This window comes from Equus quagga, chromosome 1 (assembly GCF_021613505.1).
Source record: "Equus quagga isolate Etosha38 chromosome 1, UCLA_HA_Equagga_1.0, whole genome shotgun sequence".
NCBI classification, from domain to species: Eukaryota; Metazoa; Chordata; class Mammalia; order Perissodactyla; family Equidae; genus Equus; species Equus quagga.
In genome coordinates, this window is record NC_060267.1 from 99,353,918 (window position 1) to 99,375,602 (window position 21,685).

Genomic DNA, 21,685 nt, shown 5'->3' on the forward strand with positions numbered 1-21,685 from the left:
TCAGAACTAATACTGCATTTTTTAAATTATAGAGAAATTTTTTCTTAGAAGAAAACTGCTTCTTTTTTTCCCCTCAGGAATGTTACATGACATCTCTGTTGCTTTGTGAGTAGTCAGACATGCAAATAGCCCCTCAAGAATCAAGCTGCATTTAAAGACTTACTTGGAAACACTGAAGAATATAACATGGAGTGCAAGATTCAGGGAAAAGAAAAATACCAACATAGCTTGAATTTACTGAATAAAGTTAAGAATATGAAAGAATTAGCAGAAATGGTTGATGTAGTTCTCATAGCGGAAGGGGAGAAATTTCCTTGCCACAGACTAGTCCTGGCTGCATTTAGTCCTTATTTCAAAGCTATGTTCACGTGTGGACTACTTGAGTGTACTCAACGGGAAGTCATACTTTATGACATCACAGCAGAAAGTGTATCAGTAATATTAAATTACATGTACAGTGCGACTTTGGAGATCAATAATGCCAATGTACAAACTGTAGCTATGGCTGCGTATTTTATGCAGATGGAAGAAGTCTTTAGTTTGTGTCAAAAATATATGATGGACCATATGGATGCCTCGAACTGTGTAGGTATCTATTATTTTGCAAAGCAGATTGGAGCTGAAGATTTATCTGATCAATCGAAGAAATATTTATATCAGCACTTTGCTGAGGTGAGCTTACATGAAGAAATACTAGAAACTGAAGTGCACCAATTTCTGACACTTGTTAAATCAGATGACCTTAACATATCCAGAGAAGAGAGCATTCTGGACTTAGTTCTGAAATGGGTAAATCATAATCGAGAATTACGCACAGTGCATCTTGTTGAGCTTTTGAAGCAAGTCAGATTGGAACTGATAAATCCTTCTTTTTTAAGACAAGCCCTAAAAAGGAACACAATGCTTCTATGTGATGCAGGTTGCATTGACATAATTCAAAATGCATTCAAAGCCATCAAGACACCCCAACAGCACTCTCTAAATCTTCGTTATGGCATGGAGACTACTAGTCTTTTGCTTTGCATTGGCAACAATTCTTCAGGAATCAGGTCAAGACATAGGAACTATGGGGATGCCAGTTTTTGTTATGATCCCGCATCACGGAAGACCTATTTCATCTCATCTCCCAAGTATGGGGAGGGTTTAGGAAACGTGTGTACTGGTGTTGTCATGGAAAACAACACTATAATTGTGGCTGGAGAAGCAAGTGCCTCTAAACTCTCTAGACAAAGGAACAAGAATGTTGAAATCTATAGGTTTGTATCTAGCAATATGTTCGTAAATTTATTTCAATTATCTTGCTTTGACCTTAACAACAGTAGAAGAAAATACTCCTGAAGGAATGATCACATTTTGAATTTCATATAGTCAAAATTACCCTTTAATTACATATTTTATGTATATATAAAATTCATAATGAAATCACCCACAATTTAGAATTACTTTTTCTCTTCCTATATTTGTTAAGAACATATAGTTGAATTTGCAGAAGTTAAATGTGTGTATGTTATGATTCCATGGTATATTTTCACTCTTAGATTTCATTATTTATCCATATTATGGGGTGTAATTGCTTTGTTTTTGGAGAGCTTGATATAACTTTTAATAGGAAGAAAAATTTATTAATGCTGACTGCTTGGAACTGATTTTTTTAGTTCATAATGCAGAGTAGTAATAAGTAATTTTTTCTTGACCAAAAATTACTAATTATCTATCAGTTTTCATTCTCTATCCGTAATTTGTGGATCTTTCCTAAACTTCCAAGAGTATAAAATGTAGCTTAGGAATACTTCAATCCTAGAGTTGTAAAAGGAACCAGAGTGTCTGCTAAGAAGGAGCATATCATCTAGGTCTTGTATGTGAGGACGCATGCATTTGTTTACTGTTTATTCAGCAAGTATTAGTATTCAGCTCTTAAATCTGGGTAAATAAGAAATATGCACATAGAATAAAGACTAGATAATAAAGTTCCCCTTCAATATCCTTCCCCTCTCAGCTCCCTCTTACCAGGGTTTGTTCAGACTTTTCAGTTAGGAAGTAATTCTTCTTGACAGTGAAGTTGGGACAAAGAAAGAATTAAGAGGTCAGTAATTTTTCTGGCATCTTTTAGTATTCCATTATCTGCTTCAAGCTATAGGCCTGTCCGTTTTACACATTCAGACCTTGAAGATGTGTTTCCTCTCCGCTTGTAGTGCTAGGGGAGGGACTGAAGAGCCCTGGATGAGTGACCTGGCCCTGTGCTCATGGTAGCAGAGCACATCACTGAACAGCAGGAGCAGCCGTCTTCAGAATTATCAGGTAGAGACTACAGAACCAGGATATCAGATCCGTAAGGAAGAGGAAGCTCTGGCTTTCCTGGCGTGGTTCTTATAGGTCCATGCCACTTGTTTTATACTTGTTCTTGGTTAGGTACCCTTCTTTCCATCTTCTAGCCTCTTGTACAGGTACCTCAGTTTTCTTTAGAGAGCTTTTTTTTTTTCTTACCAAAATAGTCCACAATTCTGCCATCATTATTTATTTATTTTTTCTTATTTTACTGAGGTCATATTGGGTTATAACATTATGTAAATTTCAGGTGTACATTATTATATTTCAGTTTCTATATAGACTGCATCATGTTCACCACCAATAGTCTAGTTTTTATCCATCACCATACATATATGCCCCTTTATCCCATCACCCTCCTCCCACCTCCTCCTCCTCTGGTAACCACTAATTTGTTCTCCTTATCTATGTGTTTGTCTTCCATGTATGAGTGAAATCATAGAGTATTTGTTTTTGTCTGACTTATTTCACTTAGCATAATACTCTCAAGGTCCATCCATGTTGTAGTCATTTGCAACACTAATTCAAAAAGGATTTGTGATTTGATGTTCTTTGCATAAATACCCAGTAGTGGATTAGCTGGATCATATGGTATTCCTATTTTTATTTTTTGAGAAATCTCCATGCTATTTTCTATAGTGGCTGCACCAGTTTGCACTCCCACCAGCAGTGTATGAGGGTTGCCTTTTTGCCACATCCTCTCCAACACTTATTTCTTGTCTTGTTAATTATAGCCATTCTGATGGGTGTGAGGTAATACCTCATTGTAGTTCTCATTTGTATTTCTCTAATAATTAGTGATGTTGAACATCTTTTCATGTGCCTGTTGACCATCTGTATATCTTCTTTGGAAAAATGTCTGTTTATATCCTCTGCCCATTTTTTGATCATTTGTTATTCATTTTCTTGCTATTGTGTTGTATGAATTCTTTATATATTTTGGAAATTAAGCCCTTGTCAGATATATGATTTGCAACTATCTTCTCCCAGTTGGTGGGTTGTCTTTTCATTTTTGTCGATGGTTTCCTTTGCTGTAAGGAAGCTTTGTAATCTGATGTAGTCCCAATTGTTTATTTTTTCTTTTGTTTCCCTTGCCTGAGTAGACATGGTATTCGAAAAGATACTGCTAAGACTGATATGAAAGAGTGTGCTGCCTATATTTTCTTTTAAGAGTTTTATGCTTTCAGCTGTTTCATTCAAGTATTTAATCCACTTTAAGTTAATTTTTGTGTGTGGTGAAGGGTAATGGTCTACTTTCATTCGTTTGCATGTGGCTGTCAAGTTTTCCTACCACTATTTATTGAAGAGACTTTCTTTTCTTCATTGCATATTCTTGGCTTCTTTGTCAAAGATTAGCTGTCCATGGGTGGGTGCTTTCATTTCTAGGCTCTCAATTCTATTCCATTGATCTGTGTGTCACTTTTTCTGCTAGTACCATGTTGTTTTGATTACTATAGCTTTGTACTCTAATTTGAATTCAGGGAGTGTGACACCTCCAACTTGGTTCTTTTTCTCAGGATTGCTTTGGCTATTTGGGGTCTTTTGTTGTTCCATATACATTTTAGGATTCTTTGTTCTATTTCTGTGAAGAATGTCATTGGGATTCTGATTGGAATTTCGATGAATCTGTAGGTCGCTTTAGGTAATATGGATATTTTAGCTGAGTTTATTCTTCCAATCCATTTGCATGGAATATCTTTCCACTTATTTATGTTGTCTTTGATTTCTTTCAGTAATGACTTATAGTTTTTGGTGTATAGGTCTTTCAACTCCTTGGTTAAATTTATTCCTAGATATTTTATTCTTTTTGTTGTAATTGTAAATGGGATTCTATTCTTGACTTCCCTTTCTGCTAGTTTGTTATTAGTGTATAAAAATGTAACTGATTTTTGTATGTTCATTTTGTCCTCTACAACTTTGCGGTATTTGTTGATTATTTCTAATAGTTTTTTGGTGGATTCCTTAGGGTTTTCTATAGAGAGAATCATTTCACTTGCAAATAATGAGAGTTTTACTTCTTCCTTTCCAATTTGGATCCTTTTTACTTCTTTTTCTTGCCTGATTTTTCTATAACTTCGAGTACCATGTTGAATAAGATTGGTGACAGTGGGCGTCCTTGTCTTGTTCCTGTTCTCAGAAGAATGGCTTTCAGTTTTTCACTGTTGAATATGATGTTGGCAGTGGGTTTGTCATATATGGCCTTTACTATGTTGAGGTACTTTCCTTCTCTACCCATTTTATTCAGAGTTTTTATCATAAATGGATGTTGGATCTTGTCAAAAGCTTCCTCTGCATCTATTGAGATGATCATGTGACTTTTATTCTTCATTTTGTTAATGTGGTGTATCACATTGATTTGCAGGTATCAAACCATCCCTGCATCCCTGGTATAAATCCCACTTGATCATGGTGTGTGATCCTTTTAATGTATTGTTTATTTGATTTGCTGATATTTTGTTGAGGATTTTTCCATCTATGTTCATCATTGATAATGACCTGTAATGTTCCTTTTTTGTGTTGTCCTTGTCTGGTTTTGGTATCAGGGTAACATTGGCCTTGTAAAATGAGTTAGAAAGTGTCCCCTGCTCTTCAATTTTTTACAAGAGTTTGAGAAGGTTAGGTACTAAATCTTTGGATGTTTGGTAGAATTCACCAGAGAAGCCAACTGGTCTGGACTTTTGTTTTTTGGGAGGTTTTTGATTACTGTTTCAGTCTCTTTACATGTGATTGGTCTATTCAGATTCTCTATTTCTTCTTGACTCAGTTTTGGGAAGTTGTACAATGCTAAGAATTTATGCATTTCTTCTAGGTTTTCCAATTTGTTGGTGTATAGCTTTTCATAGTATTCTCTTAGAATCCTTTGTTTTTCTGTACTATCTGTTATAATTTCTTCTCTTTAATTTCTGATTTTACTTATTTGAGTCTTCTCTCTTTTTTTCTTAGTGAGTCTGGCTAAGGATTTCTCAAATTTGTCTATTTTCTCAAAGAACCAGCTCTTAGTGTCACTGATCTTTTCTATTGTATTTTTAGTCTTTATTTTGTTTATTTCTGCTCTGATTTTTACTGTTTCCTTCATTCTACTGACTTTGGGCTTTGTTCTTCTTTTGCTTTTTCTTTTAGGTATAGTGTAAACTTGTTTATTTGAGATTTTTCTTGTTTCTTGAGGTACACCTATATTGTTCTAAATTCCCCTGTCAGCACTGCTTTTGCTGCATCCCATAGCTTTGGTATGTTGTCTTTTCGTTTTATTTTCTCTACAGGTATTTTTTATTTCTCCTTTGATTTCTTCATTGATCCAATGGTCGTTCAGTAGCATGTTGTTTGGTCTCCACATATTTGTAACTTTCCCAGCTTTCTTCTTGTAGTTGATTTCTAATTTCATACCATTGTGGTCAGAAAAGATGCTTGATATGATTTCAGTCTTTTTAAATATATTGAGACTTGTTTTGTTTCTCAACATATGGTCTGTCTTTGAGAATATTCCATGTGCACTTGAGAAGAATGTGTATTCTGCTGTTTGGGGATAGAGTGTTCTATATGTATATATATTGTTCATTTGGTCTCGGTTTCATTTAAGGCCACTGTTTCCATGTTGACTTTCTGTCTGGATGAACAGACATTTTCTGGCTTATCTCCTTGCTCCAAGTTTTGTAAACCTTGCCTTTTTGTTTCAGGTAGGAGGGCTCCCTTCAGCATTTCTGGTAAGGTAGGTCTAGTGGCAGTGAAATCTCTCAGCTTTTGTTTGGGAAAGTTTTTATTTTCCCATCATATTTGAATGATGATTTCACTGGATAGAGTATTTTTGGCTGATAGTTTTTCTGTTTCAGTGTTTTGAATTTGTTATTCCACTCTCTCCTAGCCTGTAGAGTTTCTGCTGAGCAATCCACTGAAAGTTTGATGGGGGTTCCTTTTTAAGTTATTTTCTTCTCTCTGGCTGCCCTTAATATTTCTTCTTTGTCATTGACTTTTGACAGCTTTAATATTATATGCCTTGGAGAAGTCTTTTTGCATCGAGGTAATTAGGAGTTCCATTAACTTCATGTACTTGCATGTCCAGTTCCTTCCCCAGATTTAGGAAGTTCTCAGCTATTATTTCTTTGAATAAGCTCTCTGCTCCTTTCTCCCTCCCTTCTTCCTGTGGGATACCTATAATCCTTATGTTACTTTTCTTAATTGAGTTGGATATTTCTCAAAGAATTTCTTAATTTTTTAAAATTCTTAGTTGTCTTTCCTCGTCACCGGAATCATTTCTAGACTTTTATCTTCAAGCTCACTAATTCTGTCCTCTTTAAGGTCTGCTCTATTTTTGATGCTTTCTACATTATTTTTCATCTCATTAATTGTGTTCTTCATATCGAGAATTTCTGTTTGAGTTTTTTTAGGGCTTCAGTGTCTTTGGTATAGTATTCCTTGTGTTCATTAGTTTTGTTCCTGAGCCCATTTTCTTTCTGTTCTGCTGTGTTACTGTAGTTCTTCATGGTGTTTGATCCTTTGCTGGCACATTTGTGGTAATAATCACCTTTTTGTATTTGGGTGCAGCTTTGTTACTTTGGTTCTGAGCTGCTTCTCCTTGTATTTGAGAGCCTACACTTTCCACACTCCACTGCCTCTCCCAGAAGTATCATCAGCACTGTCTTTGTGCTGCTTGTGCCTCTGGGGTTGCTAGTGTCTTGCTGCTTACCATGTTGCTGAGTATCAGGTGATTCCACTGGGTTCACCAGGCTGTGAGCACTTCTGCTGCTTCCGGGGTCCCCTGGGTCTTGTGTTCCTCCACTAGGTCTGTGGGCCTGGATGCTGCTGTCCCGTGCCTCACTTGTGCTGCTACTACTGGGTTTTCTATAGGTGCTGGTTGTACCACTACCAGGGGTGCTAGGTTCATGGGTGTCACTGTTGCTGGTGGGGGCCCAGGGACTCTGGGACTTGTAGCCAATGCTGCTGGTGGAGCTAGTGTCAGGGTGGCACCACTGGGGACTGAGTCACCACTTCTGCTGTGGTTCCTGATGCTTGTGGTCACAGGTTCTACCTACCATCACTGGGGGCAGGGGCAGGGGCTGGGGCTGGGGCTGGGGCTGGGGCTGGGGCTGGGGCTGGGGCTGTTTTCTCTGCTCTGTCTGCCCACTCTGCTCGCAGTTGTGCAGGTCAGAGTGCTGCTACTGCTGCCACTCCGTGAGCTGTCACACAGGCTGGGTCATCCTCACCTCCATTCACAGTCACACAGGCCACTGCACGAGGATCCACCCCTGGATTGCTGCTGCCAGGAGACGGGGAGGGGCCTACTCCCTTAGTTCCACTGCTTCCCAAGGGTCAAGTCCACCTACCTTCAGATGTATAGATACATGGATCTCTTAGTCATCCTGTTGTGCTGTGTGGGGAATCCTCTGTTGGTCAGTGGATGTGCACTTAGTTGTAATTTAGAGGGGAGTGACAAAGGGAACAACTCACTCCACCATGATGCTGATGTCACTCTAGAATTTGTTTTTAACAAACGTCTGACCCTGTCAAAGTGTCTTCCTGTTTCGATCCTTAAACATTTTTCTTCTAAACTTTTTTTGAAAGGCTACTTCCCTTTATTATGGCATATTTCTGACTATATTCCCCATGTTTCCCTTCTTACCTATCTTGAAGTTAGCCATGTTCCCATCACCAGCCAGCTCCTCCACATTGGTCCGAATTAAGGTAAAAGTATCAGCTGCCCTCCTCATTTCCTCTAATAATAAAATTGTCAGCAAGGCAGATAATGAAATTATCAGAAGCATTGCTTTGGGCTCAAATGGGACTTCCTAGTTCTCTTAAGTTTTCCTCTACTATGTGTAGATTGCCATGCAGATTTATTTCTTCTTGACCTAGAAAAGGAAGTAGACTAGTACTTTGGTAGGTCATTTCTTTTCAAAAATATATACCTTTCCATCTCTTTTAACTGTCTTTCATACTTTGGTATACAAACAGCTGAGGATATCAATGTCTTTATCAACCTCTATGAACGTTGAATGCTTTTGTCACTACTACTTTCTTTTTTATGTCATATCCATTTTTCTTAGTAAGTTTTTAGTTTTATCCGGGCATTTTCTCTCCCCATTTTCAGTTCAAAATGTTAAAACAAAAATCAGATTAGTGAGTTGCCCAGCAAACATGTATTTCCCAACCTTCTTGGGATGTATTTCGTTCTTGGCCTATTTTCTTAAACCATGTCTCAGAAAACTAAAACCTATTTTTTTAGTTCTATTTATATATTTATCCATTGGCTTTACTTCCATATCCCCCACCTATAAACACCTAATTCTCCTTTCTCTTCTAAAATCTAATACAATTAAAAATAGCAGTGAAAAATATCCCCTATGACTCTAGGGACTTTGCTTTTCTACCTAGAATTACATTGAAGACAGCTGTCATAAGATTTGATAAATTTTCACATTCGACTTGTAATAAGCCAGACGTGCCCTCGAGGAAAGGAACATAATCTGCCCACTTCCCTGTCAATCCTGAAGTAAAAATTTATCTCTAGGGAAGACTGTAAGAGTTGGCCTAGAACAACTGGGAAAAACTCTTATAATATGATTAACTGTCAAATATTTGATGCAAAATAAGTAGTCTATACTTAAAAACTGTACTCTATATAGAACACACACATTATAATTTCTTCATTTGCTTCCAAACAGGACTTTTTTTTCTGTATTTTCCTGGGTTTTTTTGTTTTGTTTTGTTTTCTTTTGAATTCAGGTGTACTTTCTGGATTTTCTACAACAGGTCTGATTTCACATATTTTATCCCACTCTCCCCATAAGTACTTTTGTCCTTCGACTATGTGTCCCAAATCATGATTGGAGAGAATAGACATCATCATCAAGAGGCAAGACAGAAGATAGCCACAAAATCATATACTTAGTGACTAATGCCATACACACAATCAGTTAATGTGTTGGACTCTAGTAGATATTGAGAGACCGTGTATCTAAGTGTCCCTACCTCCCAAGACTCTTCTCAGACCAACATAATTATTCGTGGCATAAATTACTGAAATTACCATACCTAGAGGAGTAGAATAGACGTTAAATGCCCAGCAGACACCTACTGGTGGGTTTTTATACACCTAAAGGTGCTCTTGACTTTGTTCTAAGCCAGTTAGAACTATAAGAACAATCCTTAAAATTCTGCATATCCTACGTAATCCCATTATAAATCTCCGAATTGGAACATTTTCAGATTCTCTGCTCTAAAAGTGACTTCTTTAATGTAGTGTTAAAGTGTGACTTCTAGTTCACAGAATAAGACATTTTTGTATTTTTTTTTATTTTTACTTATTCTTTTATTACAAATTACAATGTTTTTTAGTTTTATCTGGGCATTTTCTCTCCCCATTGTCAGTTCAAAATGTTAAAACAAAAGATTAGTGATTTACAGAAATGCAAATTACAAATGATTTGCTGAAAGATTTTTCTATTTGTTCTCGATTTTCTTTTCCAGAATTAGTAAATGAAAGATAGTCCTGGATAATCTATACCTTTTCAATGTATTATTTTTTATAAAATCCTTCAGGTAGGTATGGTTAATTGTTTCCATGCACATTATATTTTGTTCGTCAGTCTTTGCAAAGAAGAAAGGCACAAACCTGTATCAGTACCTTATATTATTTTTTTCCTCTCCAATTAGAAGAACCAAATCATGTTGTTTTTATTTGGAAAAGAAAATGAAGTGTGTTTCTTGGATATGTTGTTTTCATGTTAATGCTAATCCTGGGTTCTATTTCTGTTAATTTACAGGTATCATGTTAGAGGAAACCAGTTTTGGGAAAAGTTATGCACAACTGAATTTCGAGAGCTCTATGCTCTAGGCAGTGTCCGTAACGACCTCTATGTTATAGGAGGACAGATGAAAATGAAAAACCAGTATCTTATTACAAACTGTGTTGATAAGTACTCCGTAGAACGGGACAATTGGAAAAGGGTGTCTCCCCTTCCACTACAATTGGCATGTCATGCTGTAGTAACAGTGAATAATAAACTTTATGTGATTGGAGGCTGGACCCCTCAGGTTAAGAAATTTCCTGTATACCTAATTGCATGGCTATGCTGAGTCTGTCTGCTGTATTGAAAAATGTTGTAGTTGTTGAATGCTAAAAGAGTATGGCTTGCATTTTAGTAAAATGCCTTTTATTTTATAGAACATTAAACTTAAGATTTTAAAGCGTTAAAGTAATTTAGGAGAATGAATTTTAAAGTATATTATTCATAGACATGACTTCATTGAGTATTCATATTATGTTCTTCATAATCCCTCCCATTCTTGCTAATTATGAAAGATGCTTATACTGACAGCTTATTTGTAGGGAGCGTCTAAGTAGGAAGAAGAGAAGCTGGATCCTGCTCCCACTTCTGTCTGCTTAATAGCCATGTGACCTGAGGCAAGTAACTCTTAGGTCTTTTCCATATTTAAAATTCTTACTCTAAGTAGGAAGCCAGAATACTCATCCTGTGATGGCATAATCATTTCCACAAAAGTATATTGTAATTTTAAACACTTTATGTCTTTGCTGGGCATCAGCAGATAGAGAAACCAGAATACTGTTTGTATTTAAGCCTAGCAAACTGATAGGAAGCCAAAGTTGAAGTCAGTAGAGTGTGACCACAGTGGCCCTTTCTTTTGTCTTTGGGTGTCCTTCCCACTGCCTTGGAGCTCTTATAGTAGTATCACTCCAGCTGCCTTCTGCTCTGGCCATCTAGTCTTTCTAATAAAAATTAATCTTACTAGCTCATTGTCTGTCCCGTGACAGAAAGTAAATTTATTTTTGCCAGTATGATTTCTTATTTCTCTAGATTTCCTTCATGATAGGACTGATGCTTCTTGCATTCATTTCATAAGCTTGGATTTTGCCATTTATACCATATCATACCTGTTTTTAAAACTTAAACTTTACATTTAATACATTTTTTAATTTGTGCTATGTATCAAAAAGTAGTACAGACTTAATCACACCTAGTGGCTGAAACCTGACAGATTATTTGTAATTAAGCTTTTTCAAAACTATCCAAAACATTATTAGTTTTGCATGAATAAGCTCCAAAGACCACTTAGAAGCTTTTCTTTCACCAAAATCGAGATTAAATACTTAAATTAGCAGGAAAATTAAAACAATAAAGTCAATATTTGTTAATTTATAATGTCTTTAAATAGATGACATGTGACTATTTATTGCATAACAAAAGCTTTTGCTAGTTTGTACCTAATACAGTGTATTAAATTGCAAGATGAGATGAGTTGTGATTGTACTATAATGATCATAACTGTCGTATTTGAAGTAGTTCACTAAAATTAATTGCACACAACTTTCTTAAGTATGGCACTTATTTCTGTGTTGAACACCTACATCCAAAACAACAACAAAAGACACGTATGCATCCTTAGCCTGAAGTCATAGAAGGTTCTGACACATTGTAGAAAAAAAATTACTTCACTTGAAGTTTATGAGTGGGAGAAGCCACATACATCTGTGTAAGAGTAAACATTCAATTTGTACTGTCTCTAGTCATTAAAAGTCTATATAAATAAAATAAAGTATGTAAAAATAACTGCAAGTAATTTATTTCAATCCATGTATCTTGAAAATTGAATTCACACCATTCTTACATAAGTCATAATTATGGTGTAAAAATACTCCATTTATTAAAACACTAAAATATTTTTGTAATTTTCTTCCATTTGGATTAGAAAAATATTCTAAAGAAAAATACTTCATAAATTATTAAAATTAGTTTCTCAAATATTATTAAAATTCACCACTATAAAGTTTGATAAAGTAAAATTACACTTTAAAAGGATACTGTTCAAGAACACTTAGTTTCATTTTTAAGGCTTTGCAGTTGCTTAATTTTTTAAAAAATGCTATATTGTCTTATTGCTAAGATCACAGATTGTTTGCTGTAAGCCAACACCTTAGTCTCCTTATTACAGAATATAAATTCTTCTGATATTGGCAGTGTACTTATAACCCCAAGTCACAGGATTCGGTGTGTTTGAGTCTCTACAGTTAACCTCTGTTTTATCTCCTTCGCTATCTGCTTTGATTAATTGCATTCTTATACTCACAAATATGTCCAATGATATGTTATTATATTGGCTGTCATATTTTATACAGATGGATCTTCCTGATGAAGAACCTGATCGATTAAGCAACAAACTGTTGCAGTATGACCCCAACCAAGATCAGTGGACAGAGCGGGCACCCATGAAGTACTCTAAGTACCGATTCAGTACAGCTGTAGTCAACAGTGAGATTTATGTTTTGGGTAAGAAGAAGCAGATTGCTAAAAGAGTATAACTACTTTTATTTTTCTTACCAGTTTGCCTCGGTAAAAATGAAATATTCTCCCTTCTGCCTGCATCTGACTTCAAATGTATACATAACTAGCCAAAAGTTTTCTCTCATTTATTGTTTTCTAGAGCACAGTCAGGTAAGATTAAATGAAAGTCCACTAACTTACTGAAAACAAAATTGTTTTATGGAATTTTCAAGTTCCTTGAATGCAATAATGGTAGTGATACATCTTTGTATATACTACTAAGTAAAATGTTTTGAAGTAAGAGTAAACCTTTGGTCACCTTTAGTTGATGAAACGTGGGCTTTTACAACCAACTGTTATTATCTGCACTAATAGAAGAGAAAGCCACTATAGGTAAGACAGTGCTACAGATTATGTCAGTCCTCTTCATTTTTCCTCACCCACCAAATTTCTGTAGAGGCGTTATCAAATAATTTTTATCTGAATACTTTTTTTTTTTAAAGATTGGCACCTGAGCTAACAACTGTTGCCAGTCTTTTTTTTTTCTGCTTTATCTCCCCAAATCCTCCCAGTACATGTATATCTTAGTTGTGGGTCCTTCTAGTTGTGGCATGTGGGACTCCGCCTCAGCGTGGCCTGATGAGCGGTTCCATGTCTGCGCCCAGGATCCAAACTGGTGAAACCCTGGGCCACCACAGCGAAGCGCGCAAACTTAACCGCTTGGCCCCTGGGCCGGCCCCATGAATACATTTTTTTTTATATCTTGAGTATGTGTAGACTTGTACAAGCCAGGGGGGATTAGTGAAAGATTGGTTTGTTTCCACAAGAGTGGGTAAAAACAATTCTAGAACATCCCTTATATTTCCCCTATCTTTCTTCACTCCTTGTTTTTTCCCTCTTTTATTAAGTCCTTTGCTCTTCTAAGCACATTCCATCTCTTTCACCCCACTCCCGCCCCCTCTGTCACTTTCCCATAAGTATCAGAGAGAGTGAGACTGAGGTAAGGAGGCTTACTGAACTAGTAAAATGATAAATATGCCAATATTCTTTATTTCATCCTATTACCATTGATGGCTAACTGGCAAAAACATGTGGAAGATGATGGGTAGCAAAGAGATGGCAAAGAAAAAACATGAAATATGGGCTGAAAGCAAACTGAGGATTTGAATAGATTTCCTTTTTTTTTTGCTAAAGGGAAGCCATTATCTCTTGGCTGCCTGCACAGCATGAAGCAAAATAATTAATGCTCTAAAATATTAATAGTTTTATGATTTGAAGTACAAGAAAATTATGCAACATAATTTATGACTACCTCAGTTATGAGACACACTTGTAATTATAATTGTTTTTCCTCTGAATATATATTTGTTACTTTGTTCTGGCCATATGCTGTGACTTAGGCCCAGAAGAGATAATATCTAAACTAGGATAGATTACCTAGGTTAGATGTATAACTCAGGGGAGTGACGAGCTGATCTACTAATTACATTCAAATTGGAGGTAGTCAAAAGTGGGATAAAAGTGGTGTATCAATTGAACAAAAATGAGATTTCCCACTAATGTGGAGCCACAACTAGGCTAGATGTGGAATAAAAATGAAAATATCTTTTTGGTAAATTATATGGGGAAACGCACCTTAGAGACACCTTTTGGAGCTTACACTTCATGGCCTGAACAAAATGCCCACTGAATGAATGAAAGGAGGTAGGTTTTAAAGAACCTGTAAGATTTGCGTAGGTGAAATAGAGAAAAGAGTATGCTCCAGGAAAGAAGGTAGTGGGGAGAGGCAGGGAAGAATAAGTAGGGAAAGTGGCAGAAGCAGAGGTTTGGAGGTGAAAATGAAGGTGGTAAGAATGGACAGTGAAGGGAGAGTGAGTAAATGAGCCTACCAGGGGCAGGGAGTTGTGAGAGACAGAGTTGCATAGGTAAACTGGGAGTCAAATTATAAAGGCCTGTGGATGAAGAATAAGAATAATAGTAAGCAGTAAGAAACTACACATAAGCAACATGATTAAAGAATGTTTTTGGAATATTGGTGAGGTGAGAATCTAAGAACAGATCAAAGGTGAGAGGAAGCTGGAAGTGGAGAGACCATTTAGGAAGACTGTTGAAGTAGCTTAGAATCTGGTTTCTGAATATTCAGAAGATTTATATAAGTGTTCAGATGTTGTTATAACAATTTTTTATTGAGCCCCTTTATGTGACAGATAGTTGCTGAATTGTTTGCATAAATGATTTCATTTAATGGTCATAAAAAACTGACAAAGTATTAACTCTCCTCTGTATGACTGACTAGATATCTGGACTGATCCTCCCACTGAAAATACCAAAAAATATTGGGTAAAACATTTTTAAAATCTCCTGAAAATCTTCTAAGATCTGTTACGGCAGTGAGAACTTAGCACACCAAAAGCTAAGTGAAAGCAATAGACTTCCAGCTATGGAGAAGCGAATGAGTTGATGTCCTCTCTCCAAAAAGCAAGTATAAAACCAGACAAATTTGTCAAAAGCAACCCTTTCAGACCTCTAGAAATAAACCTAAGACAAACAGCAAATTGAGAAGAGCTTGGCTTCTCAAAACTGCTGTACTTGAAGTAAGTCTTCAGGCAGACTGTTGCCTTCTTCTCTGAGGCTGCCCCATCCTTGACCTGTTCATTTAACATGGTAGTTCTACCAGAGTGGGGCTAACTATGAAAATTAGCATCTTTGTCTGTCAGAGGGGACTGGCTGACATGTTTGGGAGTGAAGGATGGGAATCCCACTCTCATGGCGGCAAATGGGAAAAGCCTGCAGCTCTCCTGGACAGAGCTTTTAGTCCTGGTTGGGACAAGACAAGACAGTAGACAAGAGAGCTAGCCAGAAGTTTAACAGGGATCTTCCAAGGAAATCCTGAAAAAGAGATTCATAGAGGGGCTCAATAAGTTCTCCACGTGTCCATGGAGATTAGGGAAGCTGCACAGATATGCAGCCCTCAAAAGGGTACAAGCTCTCCACACATTCCTTCTTGACTGATTGGCTGAGCACATGTACAGAGGAGATCTGAGAGGACCAGGCACAAAGTAAAATTCATGGTAGACTTGAAAACTACCTGAACTTTGAATGCATTCCCCAAACCACACAGACCCACCAAGAGAGGGTGGAAGTATTATTGGTGTTTGAGTACAAACAACTAGTCATTGACTAGCCACTGAACAATGAAAAAATAAGTGTAACCCCTAGGCTAAAAAATAAAAATGAGAATTTAAAAAATGGAGCAGAGACAGCAGCAAACCACAGGGAAGCTCAGATTAAATCCAAATAGTAACAATAACAAAAAGCAGGGGGAAAGTACCCTCGGGGAAAAAAATAAAATCAGAGTCAAAAGTTGCTACAGTATATTATTTTAAACGTCCAGTTACCAACAAAAGCTTACAACATATACTAAGGAAAAGAAACAGGGAAGTGTAACCTATGCTGTGGGGTGGGAGGAGGAGCATTCAGTAAAAGTTGTCTCTTAGCAGGCCCAAATGTTGGATTTAGCAGGCATAGACTTCAAAGTAGCTGTTCAATATATGTTCTGAGAACTAGCAAAAACATTTTTACAGAATTAGAGGAAAATATGATGACAATGACATTAATAAAAAAATAGAAATTATGTAAAAGAACCAAATAGAAATTCTAAAGTTGTAAAGTATAAAAACTCAAATGAAAAATGTACTAAATGAGCTCAAGAGCATATTTGAGATGTCAGAAGAAAGAAGCAGTGAACTTAAAGTAGAGTAATAGAAATTATATAATCTGGAGAAGGGGAAAAATTGAGGAAAGATCAGCAGAGCCTCAAAGACATATGGAATAACACTCAATCCTACCAACATAGGTATAATGGGAATTGCAAAAGGAGAAGAGAGGAAGTTCTTTTTCAAATAAATAATGGTCAAAAACTTCTCAAACTTGATGGAAAAACATTACAGATCCAAGAAGCTCATCAAACTCCAAGTAAGATAATTCATGGAGATCTTTAACTAAATACATCGTAGACAAACTATTGAAAGACAGATAATTCTTAAAAGCATGAAGAAAAAAATGACACGTCACATAGAGAGGAACAACAATATGCTCAACAGGTGACATTATCAGAAACAATGGAGGCAAGAAGGCACTGGAATAACATTCAAAGTGCTGCGAGACAATAAACTCAAGGTGACATCAGCATCATGGCAGAGTGAGTTCCCTTTGTCTCTCCCCTCTAAGTTACAATCAGTAGGACATCTATAGACCAACAAAGGACTATCTGCACAGCACATCAAAACGCCTGAGAGATCCATACATCTATACAACTGAAGGTAGGTGGAGTGGACCTCCTGGAGGCAGTGGAACCAGGGGAGCAGTGGTGGCAGCTTCTGAGACTGAAGGTTCCTGGAACTGCAGCCATGCCAGAGGCCCCAGGAACTGGAGTAACACCCATGAACAGAGACCCCAGGAATCCCAGCAGCCTACACTCCTGGAGGCACCAGGAATCGCTGTGGGCCTGCAACCAGAGGCTCTGAAAACCACAATGATACCTGTGACCCTCTCCCCTGGTGGTGGCACCTCTGATGCTGGCCCTTCCAGCAGCAGGGGCTGCATCCAAGACCTCGATACCTCTGGCTGCAGTGACAATGCCTGTGACCTGAGGTTCCAAATCACACCAGTGCCAGAGACCAGAGACTGCAGTAGCTGCAGTAGCACTCATGGCTCAGCTCCTGCCCCTCCCCAGCAGTGGCAGGTGGTGCCTGTGACCTGAGGCTCCAGGAACCACAGTGGTGACTGTGACCCAGCCCTATCCCCATCCCCCAGTGGGGGCGCCTCCAACACTTGCCCTTCCAGCATGGGGCCTGCATCCAAGACCTCAATACTCCTGGCAGCAGCAGCAGTGCCATGACCTGAGAGTCCAGGAGTTTCACTGGCATCTGAAACTAGAGGGGGAAGAGCCACAGTGGCACTTGCAGCTCAGTTCCTGCCCCTCTGCTAGCAGTGGCGGGTGGCACTTGTGACCTGAGCCTTCAAGAACTGCAGTAGTGCCCACAACCCAGGCCCTCAGCAGTGGCAGCAATGCCTGTGACCTGAGGTTCCAGGAACTGTGCAGGTGCTAGAGACCAGAGGCATCTGGAACCCCATCACTGCTTGCAACCCAGGTACCCCTCCTGCTGTGGTGACGGTGGTGTCACTCATGACCATGGCTGACCCAGCAGTGACAGTGATACCCACAAGCCCAGCTTCCCTGGCAGTGGTATTGACAGTACCCCCAGATAACCCAGGAGCAGCAGCACAGGAGGCATATGGAGCATCAGCACCCAAGCCTGCAGAGAGCCTGTAGAGAGCCACATAACAATGGCAGCAGAACCTATGACTCTGGTCTTCCCCCACTCCAGCTGCAGAGATATCCACAACTTCACCCCCCACACACCCGTAGCAGCCATGCCTGCAGACCCAACAAACCTGAATATGGCAGAGGTGCCCATGACCGTGGATCCCACCCTACTTTCCCTCTCCGAGCCACTGCAGTGGGAGAACACACACCCCAGGCAACCCCAGAAGCAGCAGAGGTACTTTGCAACATGGTGACCCCACTGGCAGCATTTGCAACTGCAGTGACATCATAAGTAGCAAAGCACAAACAATCTTGGAGGCACAACTGCCTCTGGCTGAGGCAGTGCAAGTTGGAAAGCACAGACTCGAATCCATCAGAAGCAGCTCAGAATCCAGGTAAACAAAGTGTTGCCCAAATAAGAAGGGTGTTTGCTACCACAAATGTGCTGGCAGAGGAAAACTCATCAAGCACCCTTGGGGTTCCAGATGCTCCCCAGGAGCTCAGGAATCAAATTAACAGAAGGAATACTTCACCAAAGAGATTAAAACTTTATTTTAAAAAATTCTGGAGCTGAAGAATAGAATAAATGAGATGAAGAATAAATTAGAAAGCATTGGAAATAGAGCAGACCATGCGGAATAGAGAATTAGCAATCTTGGAGATAGAAATCAAGAAATGATTTGGGTGGAAGAGAAGAGAGAAATGAGGGGGTTTTTCAAATGCAGAAATTCTATAAGAAATATCTGACTCAATTTGGAAAAGCAACTTAAGGATAATGAGATCCCAGAAGGAGAAGAGAGGGAGAAAGGAGCAGAGAGCTTATTTAAAGAAATAATAGCTGAGAACTTCCCAAACCTGGGGAAAGAACTGGGTATACAAGTATGTGAAGCAAGTAGAACACCTAACTATCTCAATACAAAAAGACCTTCTCCAAGGCACATTATATTAAAACTGTCAAAGGTCAATGACAAAGAAAGGATATTAAGAGCAGTCAGACAGAAGAAAATAATGTACAAAGGAACCCCCATTAGGCTATCAATGGATTTCTCAGTAGGAACGCTGCAGTTTGGGAGAGAATGGAATGATATATCAGAAATATTGCAAGGTAAAAACTGTTAGCCAAGAATACTCTATCCAGCAAAGTTATCCTTCAGATATGAAGGGGAAATAAAGGCTTTCCCAGACAAACAAAAACTGAGGGAGTTCATTGCCACTAGACCTGCCTTACAAGAAATGTTGAAAGGAAACTTCCTACCTGAAACAAGAAGGCAAAGGTATACAAAGCTTTGAGTAAGGTGATAGAATGAGAAAATTGCAAGTCTATATCAGAATGGGTTAGCAAACACTTAATAAAGAATAAAGGAAAACAATTAAAAATAACTATAATCGCTTCAATTTGGTAATAAACTCACAATACAAAAAAGGATAATTTGTAACAACAAAAACATAGAAGGGGAATACGAAAAAGATGGAACCTGCCTAAGCAAATGGAGATAAGTTGCTATCAGCTGAAAAAGGACTATCTCATGTGTGAGATCTTTTATATAAACGTCATAGTAACCACAAAACAAAAAGTCAGAGCAGAGTCACAAAACATAAAAAAGAGAAAACAGATACACATCACAGAAAATCACCAAACTGAAATGGCAGACAGAAATATGTGGAAAAAGAAACAATGGAAATATAGAGCAACCAAAAAACAGGATAAAATGGCAGTGCTAAGCCCTCATATGTCAATAATCACCCTAAATGTAAATGAATTGAATTCACCAATCAGAAGATACCGAGTGGCTAGATGGATTAAAAAACAAGACCCTACAATATCCTGCAAGCAGTAGACACATCACAGCTCTAAAGACAAACATAGGCTCAGAGTGAAAGGATGGAAGATGATACTCCAAGAAAATGACAAGCAAAAGAAAGTGTAGCTATACTTAGACAAAACAAACTTGAAGACAAAAAAGATAACAAGAGACAAAGATGGATATTATATAATGACAAAGGATACATTCTACCAAAAACACATAACATTTATTAATATATATGCACCTAACACAGGAGCACCAAAGTATATAAAGCAACTATTAACAGACCTAAAGGGAGAAATTGACAGCAACACAATAATAGTAGGGGACTTTCATACCCCACTAACATCAATGGAAGATCACCCAGACAAGTCAACAAGGAAACATTGGCCTTAAATGAAATATTAGGCCAGGTGGACTTAATAGATAAATATAGAACATTTCATCCAAAAGCAGAAGAATATACTTTCTTCATAAATGCACATGAAACATTCTAAAAGATAGACCATACGTTGAGAAATAAAACAAGCCTCAATAAATTTAAGAAGATTGAAATCATATCAAGCATCTTTTCTGACCACAATTACAAGAAGAAAGCTGGGTAAGTCACAAATATGTGGAGACTAAACAACATGCTACTGAATAACTATTGGATCTATGAAGAAATCAAAGGAGAAGTAAGAAAAATAGCTGGAGACAAAGGAAAATGAAATAAAAACATACCAAAACCTATGGGATGCAGCAAAAGCAGTACTAAGATGGAAGTTTATAGCAATATAGGCATACCTCAAGAAACAAGAAAATTTTCAAATGAACATTCTGACACTACACCTAAAAGAACTAGAAAAAGAAGAACAAACGAAGCCCAAAGTCAGTAGAAGGAAGGAAATAATAAAAATCAGAGCATAAATAAAAGAAATACAGACTAAAAAGACAATTCAGAAAGTCAATGAAAATAAGAGTTCATTCTTTGAAAAGATAAACAAAATTGACAAGACTTTACCTAGACACACTAGGAAAAAGAAAAGACTCAAAATCAGAAAGAGAAGAAATTACAACAATAGCACAAAAATACAAAGGATTATAAGAGGAATGCTACGAAAAGCTACATCCCAACAACTTGGATAACCTAAAAGAAATGAATAAATTCTTAGAATTATACAACCTCCAAAAACTGAATTAAGAGAGAATCTGAATAGACCAATCACAAGTGCAGAGATTGAAACAGTAATCAAAAACCTCCCATAAAACAAAAGTCCAGGAGCAGATGGCTTCTCAGGTGGATTCTACCAAACATTCGAAGAAGATTTGGTACCTGTCCTTCTCAAACTCTTCCAAAACATTGAAGAGTAAGGGACACTTCCTAACTCATTTTACAAGGCCAACATTACCCTGATACCAAAACCAGACAAGGACAACACAGAAAAGGAAAATTATAGGCCAATATCACTGATGAACATAGATGCAAATATCCTCAACAAAATATTAGCAAATCAAATATAATACATTAAAAGGATCATACACAACAATCAAGTGAGATTTATTCCAGGGTTGCAGCAATGGTTCAACATCTGTAAATCAACCAAAGTGACACACCACATTAACAAAATAAAGAATAAAAATCACATGATCATCTCAATAGATGTAGAGGAAACATTTGATTAGATTCGACATCAATTTATGAGAAAAACTCTGAATAAAGTGAGTATAGAAGGAAAGAACCTCGACATAATGAAGGCCATATATGAGAAACCCGTAGCCAACATCATACTCAATGGTGAGAAACTGAAAGTCATTCCTCTGAGAACATGAACAAAGCAAGAATGCCCCATCTCACCACTCTTATTCAACATAGTATTGGAATTCCTAGCCAGAGCAATTAGGCAACAAAAAGAAATAAAAGGTATCCAAATTGGAATATAACAAGTAAAACTGTCACTATTTGCAGATGA

The 21,685-nt window shown here is 37.6% G+C and overlaps 1 protein-coding gene across 6 annotated transcripts in view; it reads left to right on the top strand.

Annotated features, from left to right (window-relative positions):
* Nucleotides 1–21,685, top strand: part of KBTBD12 (kelch repeat and BTB domain containing 12) — a 100,414-nt gene that overhangs the window by 8,020 nt on the left and 70,709 nt on the right. For 5 of the 6 annotated variants that reach the window (XM_046685610.1, XM_046685601.1, XM_046685620.1 and 2 more), the window contains 3 exons: nt 78–1,256; nt 10,083–10,353; nt 12,455–12,605. In XM_046685610.1, coding sequence (XP_046541566.1) covers nt 187–1,256; nt 10,083–10,353; nt 12,455–12,605 — 1,492 coding nt within the window. In that variant the 5' untranslated portion in view covers nt 78–186. Of the gene's footprint in view, nt 1–77; nt 1,257–10,082; nt 10,354–12,454; nt 12,606–16,455; nt 19,883–21,685 lie in introns of those variants that run through there. The other variant, XM_046685637.1, reaches the window with a different exon arrangement.